Source organism: Apiospora kogelbergensis (assembly GCF_038363985.1).
Source record: "Apiospora kogelbergensis strain CBS 113332 chromosome Unknown utg000009l_segment0_segment0, whole genome shotgun sequence".
NCBI lineage: Eukaryota > Fungi > Ascomycota > Sordariomycetes > Amphisphaeriales > Apiosporaceae > Apiospora > Apiospora kogelbergensis.
The window spans coordinates 2722064-2740910 of NW_027117426.1; the positions used below are offsets into that span (position 1 = coordinate 2722064).

Below are 18847 nucleotides of genomic sequence, written 5' to 3' on the forward strand. Positions count from 1 at the left end.
AAGATACCCACACCCACACCAGCCGCAGCCCCAAATGTGCGCCTTTTGTTTTAGACCCAAATCCACCCAATAAGGTCAGGCTATCGGGGAGGAAACGAGATGCTCTAGGCCGACTAGACCGATTCCCTCTACCCAGTCAGGCCAGTTAGGGCCGAATGTCTGCACCAGCAACGTTTTCCCCCTGCGCTCTGCCGGGACTCCCTCGTCTGTCTTTGTGCCGCTGCCCATGCCCCCCTGTTGCCCAGACTAGAGGAAGCCAAATAAAGAGAGCCAACTTCCTTTCACCTCAGCCATGATCAGTTCCCTCTTGTGATCACCACAACCAACATTCCTTCCTTTCCTTGAGCAGCGCTCACTGTATACATTCATTTCAGGTCACAGCAACAGCTACCTGCTCTCCACACTCATTCTCTGCGGAGGAACTGGACAACACTTTACGACACGATACCCTCACGACTATATTGCACTTTTCTGTTGCAAGCGTCAGCAACTGATAAGTCGAGCCACTCCTTGAGTTAGCCCACTACTTGGAATTACTTCCCAATACCCCTATCAGGCTGGGTCCTAGATCACCACGACTTGCTTTGAACATTCGAATCAATACCCTCATACAAGATGAAGTCTGCCACTTTTGCTACTGCCTTGTTGGCCTCTGTCGCCATTGCGCAGCCCCACGGCCATGCCCGCCGCCACCTCCACGAGAAGCGTGACTTGGTTGTCGAATGGACCACCGAGTGGGTGACCGAGACTGTCTACGTCGACGATGCCACGACCTCGACAGCCGCCGCCGCCTTGACGACTGCTGCTCCCGCTGCCAACCCTACCCCCAGCAGCAAGGCTCCGGCTCAGTTCTTCGAGGCTCCCACTCAGCCCCAGCCTTCGGTTCCTGAAGTGAAGCCGACCATCGAAGCTGCCAAGCCCGTTGAGCCTTCGCCATCTCCAGAGCCGGTTACTACCAGCCCTCCCCCTCCTCCTCCTCCTCCCCCGGTGGTCGCGCCCACGACTCTCATTCCCGCTCCTAAGCCATCCGTGGCTTCGCCCCCTCCTCCCCCACCTCCTGCGTCTACTACCGTTGTCGCTCCTCCCCCGCCTGTCCAGAACACTGCTCAGCCTTCCCCTGCCCCGGCCCCATCTGCCCCCTCCGCTCCCTCAACTGGCGGAGGTGAGAAGAAGTTCACCGGTGACATCACCTACTACCAGCCCGGTATGGGATCTTGTGGCTACGACGACAGTGCCCCCAAGGGCAACGTCGTCGCTGTCGCCAAGGATTGGTTCATGAAGGTCGGCAACGGCAAGACCAGCCTGGGCGTCAACCAGCCTGCCAACATTCTCTGCGACAAGACAATCACCATCAGCGCCAAGGGCAAGACGACCACTGCTACCATCCGCGATTCTTGCCCTGGTTGCGCGCCTGGCTCGATCGATGTCACCGAGGGCGCTTTCATGGAGCTCTTTGGCAGTCTCGATGTTGGCCGATCTGAGGTTACTTGGTGGCTCAACGAGGCCGTTGCCGGCGCTTAAGTTGTCGGCCACGAGGCCTCGCAAAATCCCATTCTTCTTGGGCTTACTATCAAGGCGCATGGAAACACTACCTTTCATGGCCTACGGGGCAAAACTTGTTTCCCAAGTTTTTTGGGCCAGGCGTTCAAGGGGGAAATTCCAGGGGGGAAACCAGATGACACTTTTTCATCTCGCGGGACAGGAAAATTTTAGATTCAATTTCTTGTATATATCTTAGCAAGGCCGTTTTACGATATAAACGGTTATTCACACTCACAAATTCAGACGAATCGTCTCATCAACTGTCAGCCATGAGCTGTCAACCCCATTCTCGTTGTCCCGTGTCGTTTGTCTTTTCTTTCGGTTGTCAATCAAACAAAACCTTGCCGTTTACAATAATTGGCCTGATCTTGTCCCACTCTTTCACCAGGATCTTCACATTGGAAGTCTACTATAAGTGCCAGGCGCATTCGAGGATTACCCGTGCGAAATTACAGAGTTCCCTCTAGAAGGCGCAGCATTACATACTTATTCTTAGTCCATCCTCATCACCCCGGGGATTTCCCATTAGGATCTTCGCACGGCGCAATACGAGAGACCTGACGGAGAAGGTATCTATGTATGTATGTACTGTATCGTATCCACCAGCTCAGCACAGCGCATTCGGGGCTCCGAATCTCCACGTTTCTTTGCGCGACAAATCTGCAACAGCAAGCAGCGTTCTTGGTGAATGACGCGATGAGCTTGGACACGGTCACCCTCCATGTGGTTATTGCGCTGCTCCACAAGCATATAAACAAATGCATACATATGTACATACTGCCCTCTGCGCAAAGAGATGAAACGATGGAACCACAGAGATCTGGTTCTCGCTCGAGCGTTACGAAGTAACGTTGGGTGATGGCGCACCCCTGCTTATACGCAACTACATCTACAATCTTACACGATATGACTCGCGCGTGCATCGTAGTCTGCGCTGTTGGTTTTTTTCTTCATGAGTGCCAAGTGCCTGAGGTTACGGAAGATGATTTCGACTAATCAACGGACGGCTCGGTCCAGGACGATTCAGCAGGCTGAAGTGGATGAGATGCTAGTAGCATAGCGGTTCCTGTTCCGTCCCAGATAGCGCTCACCCTAAACAACGCCACGCCGTTGGGGGCTGACTGATTGGACGCACGCACAGGCTATGTAGATATTCACCGGCCAACAGCACGGTGCTGATGCTGAGGTGATGCGATCTCTTAAGGGCGAGTCGACGGATCTTCCTTTTCGTGGCGGACAAAGGCGGTTGAGGCTATATCCTCCCTTGGGATGCTACGAAGAACTTTCCTTTACAAGCAGATCACACCAGGCAAGCAGCTAGCGTAACGTAGTTTGGGAAGGTTTCCAGCCGGCATTCTACCCAGGCGATGCTGGAGGAGGCAATGAAAGAGAATAATTCATCCCAGCCGTAGCCAACATTCCCACCGGTAAGGCGTCACTCCAATATCCTCTCCTGGTGTCTGTGGGCAGAGATCTCGCCTCGATAAGGTTGCCGCGACGTCGGACATGATGGTAATCAAAGTCTGAAAAGCTCACGTTAGACAATTTCCTCCACTACCACTACACGATTGAACATGAGTGATGCCAAGTGGAATACATGATTTCTCACTAAGTACGCAGGCGCATCAGTTTATTGATACGGCAGTGAACTGGCAGAAACCGCGATGCGACAGATATGGACAATCGTCCAAACTTGGCTGTAAACATTCCTGGCAGAAGGGTCCATCTGACATATGTTACCGCTGGGTACCATCGTCCATGTTGGCCCCGGTGCGCGGTGAGTTTGTGAAAATGCAGGGCGACGGAACCACCCCAACCGACCGAGTCCTGACTCGGGGAGGCTTCTTCAGAACCCCATCTCACGGTTTCGGACCATATGGCAACCGCTGGCCTGCAACCTACGTCTCAGGTATTCACCTTGCGTTTGTCGCGGTGTGCTATTCGCTACTGCAATTGCCAATACTGGTAGCAAGGACTATTCGCTACCCACAGGTCACTGGCCATTTGTCTCGTGTATAAGACCAGCGGGAGATACGGAGTATGCTGCTTGAGTACCTGATCATCATCCAGTGGGCCCGAAGTTCTGATATAATACCCGCTCAATCGTGTGAAGCTGGCAATCTTCAACTCAGTTTACCACCGAGAGATCCGCATGTCTCAGCGTTTCGTTGCTTTTCCTTGCCGAACTGCCGGCGTCATGTTCACCTGGTGGCTTCTCAACAGAACAAACATCTGAAGCATGAATTCTAGCTGAAAATACACATAGTCATCGACGCAACTCGGTCATGGCCTCATTCGACACGGCCCGGTGCTAACAGGCGAATACATAAGGGTATTTCATGACTACAGCACAGTCGACTTTGTAGGGTTCCAGAAACACCAATGGCGATTACTATTTTAAACCCAGGCCGCCACCCCTTCGCAGGAATCAGATTTGAGCAGCTGATTGGACAGAATCCCACCATGTCAGAACTTGGATTTCCTTATGGACCAATTCGGGGGAAGCATGAGGCCTCCCCCTGCTTCACCTGCCTCCCGGAAGAGGCCTAGTCGTGTCCCTTGCCGCCGGAGCTACCCAGCCAAGTCATGGGGGCAAGCAGACGAGTGTGCCATTCGGAGCCGACCTTGGGGTTGCTTGGCAGGTCGTGCAGATCAAACCGTCTGTTCTCTCTCCCACCCTCTCCCCGGATGGGGGCTGTCATGCCTGAGGCGAACTGACAGCTTTTTTTCCTTTTTGTCTCCCACTGAGAACTCGGGGCTGAACCCGAGCCAAGAGTGTGACTTATTTCATCTCATGTTCATGTTCCTCCCAGGTAACCTTAATCTCACTGGCTCTTATCCTTTCCCTACCTTATCTATATACGGCGATAGCTTCATCCTATACTTTATCTCATACTACTTTGGATGGCCGTTAGCATACCAAACTCAGTGAAACAGCCCTCATCAAAAAGTCCCTTTTATCTACTCATTTTTGCCCTCAGCCAAGAAGTCATCCTAGGCTTGGACTGGCCGTGTTCCTATTATGAAGGAAAGCTAGACTGAGGCGTCCATTCATTACACTACACTCGCTTGCTCGTCTCTGGCTATTTGTTGTCTCGTCGTTGATGATATCTAAGCATCGGCGCAACTGTGACTATGGCGCAGCAGGGCGACCCCTTGCACTCAGAAACGACCTCAGCCCAGACCCGCCACAGTTTACTGCACAAGGTCTCAGAGATATCGGATGCCCCTTACGACGATGAACACCCACACGCGCGCATCAAGGGTCGAGCCTCTTTGGTTTCTCTGCAGTCAAATTACGACGAGTCATCACTGCGTATTCCATCACATGCCAGTGGTCTATGGTCAACCCCCTCAGGAGCCCGTCAGGATACCAACCAGTGGGTAGAACTGGCGATAGTCCACCAAGATCTACTCGAAGCAAAAAATATCGGACGAAATCTCGACATGCTATCATTGAAGATGAGGGCTACGATATGTCCTTGCTGAAAGCTGCAGCACCTATGGCCGCGTTCGATAATCAACCGACGGGGAATGAGGAGGGCTACGGGTCACTCTATGATGTGACCTCCTTTTCAGGACCTATGGGGGCCCAAGACGAGGAGTTCCTTAAATCATTACAGAAGCAGGAAGCCAGTGGAAAGTTAACAGGAGGCATAGGGGCTGGCGACGTGCCGAAAACACAGATTAAAAGTGACACACTGTTAGCCACCAGCCCTACGGTAACACGAAGCTTTTCGCGCTCCCTGACGCTGAAGCGCAAAGCAACGTCCAAAAAGGAAGCCATCAAAGGCCTGGGGCAAAACGAGGCCAACAAGACCGGTGCAGTCATTGAGGTTATCATCGAAGACCCTGTGGACAAGCAGTCTGGCGTAGATTTGAGTAACATGGTTGGCCCAACTCCTCTAGGAATCGACCCCAACAGGATGCGCCAAACCACTTTTCCGAAATCGACCAAGAGCACAGAAATATTTTATCCCCAGCCTAATTGGAAGCCGTTCTCGATGCGGTGGCCATATCTGACAGTTTTGATCCTACTGTCCCTCATTCTCGCTATTGGCGTGGAACTGATATATCAATCCTCAACTCGGGTGCCTTTGATGAGGTTTCGCAAACCCGGAGATATCGACCCCTTTGACTACTTCGTCCTAAGGTTTGTGCCGACTCTCGTGACAGTCACTTATGGCGTATTGTGGCAAATCACGGATGTGGAAGTCCGTCGACTGGAAGCATTCTATCAAATGTCCAAGGACGGCGGGGCACTCGCTGCCGAATCGATCAATGTCGACTACATCACCAGCTTCAGCTTCTCGCGGCCTATCCGCGCCTTTCAGCGCAAGCACTATGCCGTAGCGGTCTCGTCTATCGCGACGCTGTTGGCCGTCTCTTTGGTGCCGACACTAGGGGCTGCGTCGATTGTTATGCTTCCAGACAGAGCCACTCGCCAGGCCACAAAAACAAACGTGGAAAAGACCATTGTCATGAACGCCGTGTTATCTCACCTTCTTACAAGTACATTTGTCATCATTGCAGCCCTTGGCTGCATCTTATTCTACCAACTCCACAGCAGGAGGTCTGGGCTCCTGGCTGACGTGAAAGGCATTGCAGGGCTGGCCTCTATGGCAGTCGTCAGTCACGTCATGATGGATTTCAAGGATATGGACGTCGCCAAACCCAAGGATATCCACAAGAAACTCAAGAATCATCGCTATGTGCTCCGTAACTCGTCGTTGGCGCCGGATGACTCAGCACCGATGACAGCAAAGGATACGGAGAAGCACAAAGAAATCGACGTTTCTGAGAACCCCCATCCGCTCATGCTTCGAGCGGAGGGTGGCGTGCCGTTCATCATCGGCATATTGCTCTTCCTAATTTTCCTCCCAATTGTCTTGTTTACAAAGGCAAACGAGCTGACGGACAAAGCTCCCTGGGTAATCACTGCCCTCGCAGTCAGCATCAAATTGGCGTGGGGTTCTCTGGAGACCAGCATCCGAATGATGGAGCCGTATTATATACTCTCCAAAAGACACGCTCCAGCGAAGACCTTGGGACTTGACTATACTGCAATGCCCTTTGCCTGGGTGGCGTTCGCCGCCTTTTTTAACAGGCACTGGATGGTCTTCCTAGTCGGTTTTGGCACCGTCCTTGCCGAGACTCTCACGATATTTGTGACCAGTCTGGCGACTGTGTCCGGCAGGGACTTTCTCGAACAGGCCAACCTGGACCATGACAGTAATAGCGACCCGGGCAATTTGCGCCGAGCAGGAAACAAGATTAACTCGGGCCAGGAGACGGTCGTGTCGTTCACCGTCTCGCTGACGCTCACGTGCTTCATCCTGCTCTATATGTTCATCGTAGCCACTATCGTCTTCGTACGCCGGCGCCACCCGTTCCTCCCACGCCAGCCCAACACCATCTCGAGCGTGCTGGCCTTCATGCACCAGAGCAAGATGCTGTACGACTTCGTGGGCACGGCCAAGTTCACCAACGCCCAGATGGCGCAGAGGCTCGAGGGGCTCGGCAAGACATACGGCCTCGGCTGGTTCGAGGGCCGCGACGGGCAGACGCACTGTGGCGTTGACGAGGAGGAGCTGACGGGCAGCTACAAGCACGGGATCGACTATTCCCGGGGCAATAAACCCTGGGATCGCGAGTGGCAGTTCTTCTAAAGTAGAAATATTTTATGTATGAATTGAACAGATATGTAAGGGGGGGGTGGGGGGAGAGATGTATGTGTCTCTATATATACTGAGCAGACGGCGCAGAGAAAGGAGACGGACGTGATAACGAGAAATGGATAACGGCCAAAAACAAAACACAATTGGACAGATTACCCAAGCATACGAAGGACAAGATATTTCTTTGTATGCAGATGATTCAGGACTTTTCCATGAAAGCGATGCCGCAGGAACACAATCGGTTGGTACGTGGTCCATAACGGACTTGAGTCCGGCCTGGAATAGCACTATATCGTCCCTAATCCCGTCTTCTATGGCTGCATTCCTCCACCTATCAACCCAGCCGGTGTTGTCCTCGAAGGATTTCAATACGAGATCGGACACGGTGACAGGAATGCACGATACTTATCACCCGACGGGGCATGTTCAAGTGCCTGGCGCCTAAAGGAGCAACGGCTGGCCAATTGAGCGATCCTACATTCTGCCCCGCAGCGTCCCTCACTCAATTGGCCATTGACATTTGACGAGGAGCCCGTTCCATTCATGGGGTGATGTGGTGTGTGGATGTTACCGACATATGGGACAGTGTGTACCTGCATTAGGTCTTACTGCGTTGGATGTGTTTAGATTGATCCTACCAGATTGGCCAATCGATGTCAGGGGCATATTCCTGTGATAGGTTTGTACTCGGACAAGTTCTCCAAGCACAAGGAACAGCCAGAGATGGGAACAATGATCTGCCGATGGCCGACCGAGCAGTGGTTGACAGACAAGGACCGCAGTCGGTTCAAATTGGCCCATTAAAACATCACGAAACCAGATTGATCGAATATCATCTACCGGTGAAAGGGGCACCGGACAGGCATTCGAAGCCGCCAGAACCGTTATGAAGTACGTGTAGGCCGCAAAAAGAAGAGCAGAAGCCAGTCCAACTACCAGAAGAGTAAAACAGATGGCCTGCTGTCACTTTACGAAGCCGCGTTCGTCAAAGCATGACATATTGATTCAATGGGGGGACGCCATATAATTAGAAATACCAAGGCGCCACATGCACATGGGGGCTATATGAAAGCAAAAAGTAGGGGTCGCTGACACGGGTAAGAGCCAGCCCGAAGTCTGTATCCCGACAAGAGACGGGCAGAAAGACGGGCTCAAGGGAATAACGTTAGCACTAGCTCTTCATCTGATACACGGGAGAAAGTGGGTTAGAGGGCGCCGAGGCCGTGGCTTTCTAAGATCTACGATTCTGTCAGAGGCACGCAATTGGCAAGTAATCCGGGAGTCGACGGGCATCAACTTTTCTGTAGCGACGAAACAGAAAATCCTTCCAGACCGCGAAGATCCAATGTTGATGAAAGAAGTGGGCAGGTGTGTTTCGCGGAAACCGGCAACAGATTTAACGCTGCGACTCTCCTGCCGTGGAGCAGCCCCCTTCCCCGCCAGATTAGGTAGTGCGATGAAGTTCTCCAGTGAGCTGACGAGGCCTCGAAGAACCGGCCCTTTGACCCCTTGGTTGTAATCACGTCAATGTCTACCTACGACTATCAGCATTTTGCCATGCCTGCGCGGAATGGCCAGGTTGCCGGTTGTCGGCTGGAAAACATGGCGGGCAGCGGCTGTGTGTATACGGGCCAAGTAAACGCCAATATGCCAATATGATGTTTACTCGGGATCATGCTGAACGAGATCCCGGCGAAGAGAAACTCTGTACGATAGTTTCCAAGCCGGCCAAGCTTCTAAGCCGGCGCGCCGAGCCTCAACCTTGGGAGCTAGAGTTCCAAGAAGAAGCTGACCTGCAAGCCTGCCAGCTACCAGCAAAGCCAGCAAGCTTGCCAATTTAGCTTTCTACACTACCTATACCGTACATACATAAGTCGTCGCACTATTGGCGGCAACGGGCGTCGGGCTGTGGTGCGTCCTGGCTGACGCGCTGATGCCGGGTATACGGCTGGCTACGAGATGGCAAGGCAGAAACGATCTGACTCTGGGAATGGTCGAGGTCTATCACCAGAGAGATGAGATGAGATTCGTCAGCTCGTGATATTAATGATTTTCAGCGATTTGACACACAAAGAATGAGCGTGGGCAGTCGCTGGGCAGTATGCAGTAGATGATTCCCAAATTCCCGGCGGCCGAGTCGCCATGTCCAATTTCCCTGGGATGGGTCAAACGTGACTGGAGCAGGCGCAGGCGCAGTTCAGGGCGACCGGGAGGGGTGGCAGTGCAAGCCCATCCGGTCTTATAATTGTTTTTAGAGGATGGGTTGAGGGGAATAGAGGGAAATATGGTGGTGATTGACTGAACCTGACCCCGGCTACAGAACCCTCCCCAGCCAGTGATCTGCTGCTAGCCTGGTACGGCGCCCAAAACACGCATTGTCGCAGGGGTCAAGGTCGAAGTATTGCGAAACGTTGTCATGCTAAGAGCGAGAGCCAAATGAAATCCATCCAGAGGTTGTGCAGCAGCCAGAGTATGTACCTAGTGCTCACAGAGGGACAGCACCACCAACAGCCAGGTGATAGATACATAGATAGTGATTGACGAGGCTGAATGCCGACGACGACCAACAACAGTATGTATGTAAGTTGGTTTCCGGTGTCGGGAAGGAAAATTTGATCGTCGGCCGGCTACAGTGCACTAAGCCCGGAAAGAGAGGTTCTGCAGAACATCAGATGGGCCCTGATTCGTAACATCACCCCAGCCTTACATATTCGTTCCAGTAGTTTAAGATGGTGATGCACATTGGTGTTTGCGCATGCCGTCATCGAGGGTTACACATTTTTTATAGTTGTTTCTTACAGTAGATCGTTGGATTCTTGACGATCTACCTACGTGGAAAGAATCGCGTGGTTGTGTGTTATGTACGCATGTAGCCACCAGCTAGCCAGCCTACACCATGCAGGAAGAAGAGGAAGCAGACCGCTGCCGCTTTGCCTAACAAGGTTTAACTTGGTCAAAATGTAAATGCATTGCTTGAATGCAAAGCCATGCGTGACTGCGCGTACGTAGAGGATATTGAATTGGACACTCGGCAATCCTGATATACTCTCCCCCGAGGCAGGACTCTTCGGTCGAGAATACATACACACATGCGGCACTCGAGGAGCCAAGCTTCTAGTCCAGGAGGGAGGAGGACGCGCGCGACTTGATGCGATCGTTCCGGGATGTGTGTGCACTGAGAACTAAGAATCCTTCGTACCTCGCAGCCGGCCAGCCAGCCCTTGGGCGATGGCCTGGTAGCAAAAGTGACCTAGAATGCGGGTGGCGCCCTCAGCAAAGTTTGCGTGTAGGCCAAGGTACCCCATGTTGGCTGCATGACAAGTTCACTCAGGGGACGCAGTCCACAGGTACCAAAACCACATGGTGGTGGGAGTGCGTAATTTGGTCAACCTCACACGGCATTCCCACTCTTTCACGACCCCGGGCGTCAGGTTTTGATTTGTGCCAATGTCTCGTCCACTGACAGGCTTACAGGACACCAACAAACCCCCTGACCAGAACCCTGACCACCCCCGTATTCTCTTGGTGCATACCCACCTGCATGTCTGGGCTTGGCGCTGGATATCTTGTACCCGCCCCTTGCCTAATCTGGTAGGAGCCCCAGAATCATATCCCAGTTTCCCAGCGGCCAAACCCTCCTACCCTCCTGTGATTGAGGTCCCCCTTCCCATTCCCATTGTCGTCTCCTGTTCTGTCAACACCACGCTACAATCCCCAAGAGGAACCAGTCCAGCCTCTTTTTCTCTTCCCTCTTCCTCCCTTTTCCCCCACTATTCCCCCATTCTCTCAACCCTCATCTTTCCCCCGTCAAGACTCAAGAATCGCCTATTTCCGTGAAACGGGCTGATATCGACATCGCTCGAGTCTAGAGTAGATTCCCTTCTGCTCGCCTTCGGGTCTTTTTTTTTTGTCGTTTCTTAATTGGCCTCGGGCCTCCTTTTAGTACCTCTTTTTTGGTGACGTTGCCACCATTGCGCTCATTTAGAGTTGATAGGAAGGGTCGCGGACGCGGACTGGGACGACCGGACGATCGATCATCGAAATCAACAACACAACAACCACAATCCAACCGACGACGGATAATATCTACCACCCAGTCGCCAACCACTCTCGCTAACCAGAATTCTTCTGCTGTTTACTTGAAATATCCGGGCTGTCCTTTTCTGTATCGGATTGGACCCCTACAAATTCGATAAAAGAAGAAACGATACATAGAGGAACACGCGGTGGACGTGTTTCGTGCTTTGTATCTCGCCAACAAAGGCCTTCTTCTTACACCACCGGATATTGAACATCCTCTAATCAACCCACTACTTCTTACACGACATCACTCAAAATGAGGTTCTCTTCCTTGCGGCCGCTGGCCCTTCTAACAGCAGTGGCATCGATACTACCCGGCACCGCCACTGCCGAGCCGATGCTTACATCCAACTCTCTCAACTCATGCCAAGAGGACTCTAGTTTCACAGCCAGTCTGTTTCACGTCGTGTTCACGCCGCAGAACAATTCCGCGTCGGTTAACATTGTTGCGACATCTTCCGTAGAAGGCCATGTTGTATTCGACTTCGCCATTTCCGCGTACGGATACGAAATCATGCGGAAAACCATCAACCCTTGCGATACGAAACTTGCCGGTCTTTGCCCTATGACTGCGGGAAAAATTCCCCTCAAGTTCAACATTCCTGTTGACGCGGCCGCCATCAAGCAAGTTCCTAGCATTGCTTACAACTTCCCCGATCTGGACGCCACGGTCCGTGTGTTCTTGAACATGACGGACGGAAAGACCAACAGGGGCCCGAGTGTAGCTTGCGTCGAGGCCGACGTTTCCAACGGAAAGACGGTCGATTTGGTCGGAGTCAAATGGGTTCTGGCCGTTATTGCTGGACTGGCTCTTGTCTCATCAGCTATCATCAATGGTCTAGGCCACTCGAATGCCGCCGCCCATATTGCCTCTGGTGCCTTGTCGCTTTTCGGATTCTTCCAGGCGCAAGCCATGCTCGGTCTCACTGCTATCCACTTACCTCCTGTGGTCCAGGCATGGACTCAGGACTTCCAATGGTCGATGGGCATCATCAAGGTCGGATTCATGCAGGACATCTTCACATGGTACCAGCGCGCTACTGGTGGAACCCCCTCCACTATCTTCGACTCTTTGACTACCGTTTCCGTTCAGGTCGAAAAGCGCGGCCTTTCTGAAACTGCCATGAACGTCTTTCGCCGAACGGCTTCTATGATGCCCAGGTCTACCGAGATCGTGAGACGCGCCAACATCCAGACGGGATCTGGCAGCTATATTGTCTACGGAATCCAGCGTGTGGCTTTCAAGGCTGGTATCGAGACTACGAACCTGTTCATGACTGGGCTTACATTCTTCTGTCTGTTCGTCCTCATTACTGCGCTGTCTGTGGCAGCCTTCAAGGGTTGGTGCGAGATGGCCGCGAAGCAAAAATGGATCAAGGGCGACACGTTCTTGGAGTTCCGCAACGGCTGGCTCACTGTTCTGAAGGGTATCCTCTTCCGACTGACCCTCATTGGTTATCCGCAGATGAGCATTCTCTGCCTTTGGGAGTTCACGCAGGTTGACTCGCCTGCTGAAGTTGTCCTGGCCGTATTCTTCTTTTTCGGCATGACCGCTACTCTGGGCTGGGCCGCTTCCAAGGTGATCCGCATTGCCCGCCGCTCTGTCGCCATGCACCGCAACCCTGCTTATATCCTGTTCTCGGATCCCCAGGCCTTGAACAAGTGGGGTTTCCTCTATATCCAGTTCCGGGCTTCCGCTTACTACTTCATCATTCCCGTCGTCTGCTATACCCTGATCAAGAGCATGTTTATCGCTTTTGCTCAGGGCAGTGGGACTGCTCAGGCTGTTGGTTTCCTCCTTATCGAGGCCATCGCCCTGATCGGAGCCAGTGTCCTCCGACCTTGGATGGACAAGAGCACCAACTCTTTCAACATCGCCATTTGTGTCATCAACTTCATTAACGCCATCTTTCTTTTGATCTTCTCGGATGTTTTCAACCAGCCACCCCTGGTCAACGGTGTCATCGGTCTTATTCTCTTCTTCTTCAACGCCATTTTCGCCCTTGTTCTCCTTCTGGTTGTTATTGCCACGACTATCATTGTCATTGTCCGTAACAACCCCGACACCCGTTACCAGTTCATGGCCGATGACCGAGCCTCGTTCATGAAGTCGCAAAGCCAACTTACCGGAACCACTGAATTGGAGGCCCTGGGTGCGACTGCCCGCGGTGACAAGGCCGGCTTCAAGCCTGGCCTGGATCTGGATGACGACAACGAGTCTATTACCTCGGATTCCATGCGTCGCCGGACCGATTCGTCCATGCTGGGCGCGCGACCCATGTCTAACTCGACGCCTTTGGGAGGAAACGGTCATCACCAAGGTCCTCCGAGGTCACCTGTGGACCCATCAGTTCCGCTGTTCCCAGCAGCCCCCAATGGCAACTCGCGAACGCCGAGTCCGTACGGTGGGCAGTTCCGAGACCAAAACAACGCTAGCCCAGCTGGGTTCCGATCGAATCAGACTGCTAGGTGAGTCTAACCCCACGACGCCGTGATCTTGTTCTATTACTAACTATTACGATAGCCCATGGCAGCGAGGAGCTGGCTACGAACACTAAGCGAGGCGTGCGACGCGTGATGAACCACTATACCACGTCTGATTTGGACAATATAGTCCACCTTGTTCATATTCGGAATCAATTATGACAAATGGTGTCGGAGTTAACTGCTTTTAATCCATCTACATGGAACGGATGATTCAGCGTGAAATTAGGTAGAGGACCACCAACCTACCCTCCATTGGATAGCTGCGAAAAGTAGACGGGAACACTGACGGACGCCGACTCACTATCCATGGTACCCCACAGATAGAAGGTTAGCCGGGTTGATGAATTCAGCCTCCGGCAGCCGGGTCACGTGCCACGGTTCTCAGTGAGATCTAGCAGAAAACCACAGCCGCCTGTAATATCCCGAAACAGGCTCCCCAGAGACAGGCGCCCCCCCAATTCGCTGTATCAGCTGTGGAACGCATCACTTCTTGTACATAGTCTCAGCAGCTTATAAACAAGGGAGCAGGAGCATTTTCTCCGTGTACAACTGGACAGGGCGTTGGGCAAACGGATGTACTGTATTATCTATCCAAGGTGTGTTGCCCTCATGGCACAACGTAACAGCTAATTTGATTTTATCGCTATTGAGAGCTACAAGCAATGTGAAGTTAGTACGGAATCGTGACAGTGAGCAAGAAGTTCCTAATGGTTAAAGCGTTGAAGATGATGCGCAAAAACGGCATATTGGCTAAAGGTTTTAGCCCATGTATTCCGTAGTCTTGCATGGTCTTTGGGTTGTTGGCTGTTTAGTACCGGGATTCCCGATATCATGGACAACAGTGATCGGTGAAGGCATTGCCATGCATGCGTGCTTGCATTTGCATCTAACCCGGTTTCTAGATTGTCGCCTTTGCCGAACTGAGGCTGCAGCAATGTGGGATGTGATAGGCCATGCAACGGGGGATGCCGGTGTAGACTTGGTGAGAATGGCATGAGGGATCGCGATCCCCTCAGCCCCAAGAGCCCCAAGCTTGATGGCTCACTGAAGCGCCGATCCCCAGGGGGCAGCCCCACCGAGCTCTAGGAAGAAGACTTCCGTGGCTTCCATCCTAGCCATCCTCCCCAAGCACGCCCGCCACCCGCTGCACGAACAACAACACCCAAAAGAAGCCGTTGTTCGCGCTTGCAGTCCTTGGAAACGGGGATGGCTGGCTGGCCGAGACGTCAATCAACGAGTGCTTGCTTATTATTAGACCTGCATACAAAGTAGGTACTGTTATGGGGCCTAGACCTGGCTCTGACGTTGGCAGTGGTCGCTTATCGTGGTCGGTTGATTTTTATGTCATACCGTTCCTGATATCAGCTAAATACAACAGGAGCCGCCTTCTTCTCATTCCACTCGACAGAGACCACAGCTTCAATTTTGTGACCTGTTATACGGAGGGGGCATGCTGCTGTGATTTTGGGTTCCCCACGCATCATATTCGGCCTTGGTTCCCCTGTCAGAAGCCCTGTCAATTGGGCAGATACTGATCAACATCCACCTGTTACATTCGAGAGAAGATCTTGGGGATCGCGATCCGGAGCGGTTACAATTCTAGTGCGGCCCTATTCTCACGGTTTTGAAGCACCTCATGGACGTTTTCTTCCTGCTTACGTCCCAACGTTGACCCCGAGAGTCAAACATCTTCTACGTTATTGCTGCTCTCCAGAAGACGGCCGAATCTTCAACATCTTTGTTTTTTTTTGTTTTGTTTTTTTGCTTCTTGCCGTTTGTTATCTGAGCTCCACCACCAGAAATGGGCACGCCAGCTTCGCCCCCACCGGCCTCCGTTGTGCCGGCGCAGCTAGGCTTCCTCGCCATCTTCAACCCGAGCCTGGGCGCCACCGACGACACCCTCGACGATCAGATCGTGTATTATGCCTCCGTAGACTCCCACAGCGCCGCGCCCGCCGCCGCCCCGCGGAAGCGCAATCGATCCGCCCGCAACGGTCGGCCCACCGAGGCCCTGTCGCCCGAGGAGCGCAATGAACGCCTACGCCAGATCGGGCTTGCCCAGGGCATGCTCGAGTTCAGCCGTGGCTTCGCCGGTGGCAAGACGCTCGACTCGATCGAGACGGAGAAATCGCGGGTCGTGCTGCACGAGCTCGAACCGGGCTGGTGGATTCTTGCCGTGAGTTCGGAGCCTGCCTAGTTGACAGACCAACCAACCAAACAAACCCACTTGGGAGAAGATACGCGATGCATTGATGTAGTATACTGACAATAGGCATTGGTTTATAGTCCATCGATCTGACAAAACTACCTCTCCCTCCCCGGCTCGGCAACTCTGGACAACAAGACTCGTCCGAGAACGTCGAATACTCCTCCCGAGAGGTCAAGCCAGCTGCGCTCCTGATGCAAGATCTGCTCCGCGCTCATTCTATGTTCCTGCTGCACCATGCAGCGTCTTTAAGCGCATTGTTTGTGCGGACCAGGAGACCCAAGTTCGTGGCCATGCTGAGCCGGTACTGGGACATATATCTCTCCACCTGGAACGTCATGCTCCATGGTAACCCGGCTTGCGCCGTATATGGAGGCATCAAAATCGCAGCCTCGGGGAGCTTGGGGTAGGCGTAGGTGAGGAGGAGAGGGGCAGCGGAGAGCGCGAAGTTCTGGAAGGTTTCGTGGGAAGAATCGACGGGCTCGTGGATCTGGTCGTGTCGAAATTCGGAGATGCCGAGCCCGAGTCGACAGCTGAGCAAAGCAAGGGGGCCAAGTCGGAAGGCCCTGAGCAACAGCAGTGGCTAGGTCTAGGGGAAGAGCCTGGCGCCGAAGACGGTGCCATATTCCTAGGTACTGGGGCCTTGTCCAAGAACTCGTTACGAGATATCGTCTACTGGATGGAAGATCTCTTTACATGGGGCGAGGGCGCCTACGGCGTCAGGGAAAGTCCGAATTCGACGCGGAACAGGACGAAACGAACGAGGCCCAGGGCTGGCACGATTGATAAAGGCTCTGTGCCGCACCCGGTCACAGCAATCGGCCCGGAAGATGCAAAGCAAGGAAACTCTCGAAGCCCCCGCCCAACAAAACTCTACCCCTAATGGCTCTGACGGCCCTGATGCCAATGGAATGGACAAGTTCGTCAGCTATCTCAAACTGGGCTACGGTACTCACTGGTCTCTGGGTTCCAACAGCAAGAACTCCTCCGATCCCCCTCCAGTAGCCCTTCCGGCCCCTCCGGCCTCCTCAGCAAATGGTAGCGCAACTAAGGAGATCGAGTCGCGGCCAGAGTTGCCGAGGAGTGCTTCCAAGGTTATCGATGACGCGGCAGGCCATTACCTGATTGGTCTAAAAGGCGCTGTTGACGATGCCGGCAGTGATTCCCCCGAATCAGACGGCTCGGAGGGAGAAACCCGCACGCTCCTCCGAACTCTGACGGTAGAGTTGGAGAGTGAAATGCTGAACAAACCTGAGAACGAGATGATGCATGATCTTGGAAGCGGCGAGAACGAATTACGATTGACTAAGTTTGGCCACAAAGACTCCAGGGACAAAGAATCGCACTTTGATAGCCAAGATCGCAACAAGACTAAGAAGGTTCGAGTTGTAGTCTACGTGAGTAGACCGTTCATCTACACATTCCTGTTTGAAAACCGGACCGACTCTTTGGCCTATGAAAGTCTATACAGGTCGCTACATCACCAACTGGCCCCCTTGCGAAAGCCCCTTGCTGTATCGACTTCGTACCGACCAGAAAGGCCCGAAGCTGGCAACAACACTCCAAGCCACATATTCGACCTCGTCTGGGATTCGCGAGCGCTGACGATCCACTCCACAATACCCTGTATTCCAGACCATGCCTCTGCAGCTCGCTATCACAATGGCGAGCAGAAGCAGCCGTCTTTTTGGTCACGGGTGGAGGCTGTCAACACGCACATGCAGATTCTTAATACGTACTCGAATACGCGGTTTGGCAGCAAGGAAGTCGAACGTACCTGCAAGACCAGCCGCGGCTGGTGGGTGGTTTGGACACGCATCGAGTCCAAGAAGGGGGCTCGATGACCATGAATGCCATTGCTGAGGATCATGAGCCACCTCGCTTGACCTCGGAAGAGAGCAACGATTCCACGGATGCGGAGCAGAGCCAAGAATCGTTAGACAGTGTGGCCGTCACGAGTGAGCAGACATCTCGCAACGATGCAGCCGAGGAAGCTGCTAGATCTATATCGGTGCACCAACATCAAAAGGAGCAGCAAGAGCGGAGAGAGAAGCATAGAAAGCACGGCCCCTCGACGAGCAAAGAGATCGTGCTGATCCGCCGGGCTGGCGAGCATGGCACGAGTAGGAGTCGAAGCGGCTCGCTGATGAGCCGCGACGGCGAAGCGGCAGGATGGACAGAAGGTGCCAGTCGCCTGGCCCAGGGCATTGGTGTCGATACGCGGAAATATATCGACGAGCTCATTAGTATGGGCCAGTAACGGATCCCACTCCCCGGTCTGTCAATAAATGATGTGCGTAAGGCGCCGGACTCTTGGACAATGGATTTAAGGGGGCGCTGGCATGACACCCAAGCGCCTTTCTAGATATGGGATTTCGGGTTCTCCGGCGCAACTTGGGGCTTAAAGCGGAACACGTGCATAGTGTATAGTTACAAAAGAATGGCATGCAATTTTTAAGGAGGATGGCCTAGCCCGTGCTTGAACGAACTGCCTAAATGGGCAGGCGAGGGAGAAAAGTTTTGGCCCGCCAGAGCCCGACCTCGACCGCCTAAACACCGACAAGCATTCCATTCTACGTACACACTCCGGCCTGCCTGCCTACGCAGCTACCTACCTACCTGTAACACCTTAGCCCGCTTTGCCACTCGCTTTCTCATTGGCCCGCCCGCGCCCTCCTCGCCCTCCTCGCCCTCCTCGCCCTCCTCGCCCTCCTCGCCCTCCTCGCCCAGGATTGCCGCAACCCCTCCATGGCTTCTGCAACGCCCCGCATCTCCCTCGCACGACTACACGTCTCGTCGACCCGATGCACGTGGAATTGGAATCATAAGCCTGCATCCACTCTCTTTGGTTTTT

The 18847-nt window shown here is 53.3% G+C and overlaps 4 protein-coding genes across 4 annotated transcripts; all 4 read left to right on the plus strand.

The window, feature by feature from the left end:
• Positions 1–615: 615 nt before the first annotated feature.
• Positions 616–1521, plus strand: PG998_013947 (uncharacterized protein; the record flags this gene model as incomplete). The annotated part of the gene is made up of 1 exon (XM_066880763.1): positions 616–1521. One exon carries the CDS (start codon positions 616–618, stop codon positions 1519–1521), a length of 906 nt encoding a protein of 301 aa, XP_066724902.1.
• Positions 1522–5018: 3497 nt separating this feature from the next.
• Positions 5019–7211, plus strand: PG998_013948 (uncharacterized protein; the record flags this gene model as incomplete). Its single annotated transcript, XM_066880764.1, has 1 exon — positions 5019–7211. The coding sequence occupies one exon, from the start codon at positions 5019–5021 to the stop codon at positions 7209–7211; it is 2193 nt and encodes a 730-aa protein (XP_066724903.1).
• A 4345-nt stretch (positions 7212–11556) lies between these two features.
• Positions 11557–13858, plus strand: PG998_013949 (transient receptor potential ion channel; the record flags this gene model as incomplete). Its single annotated transcript, XM_066880765.1, has 2 exons — positions 11557–13769; positions 13825–13858. The coding sequence occupies 2 exons, from the start codon at positions 11557–11559 to the stop codon at positions 13856–13858; spliced, it is 2247 nt and encodes a 748-aa protein (XP_066724904.1).
• Positions 13859–15588: 1730 nt separating this feature from the next.
• On the plus strand, positions 15589–18253 carry PG998_013950 (uncharacterized protein; the record flags this gene model as incomplete). The annotated part of the gene is made up of 5 exons (XM_066880766.1): positions 15589–15963; positions 16074–16341; positions 16404–16711; positions 16785–17390; positions 17783–18253. 5 exons carry the CDS (start codon positions 15589–15591, stop codon positions 18251–18253), a joined length of 2028 nt encoding a protein of 675 aa, XP_066724905.1.
• Positions 18254–18847: the final 594 nt, after the last annotated feature.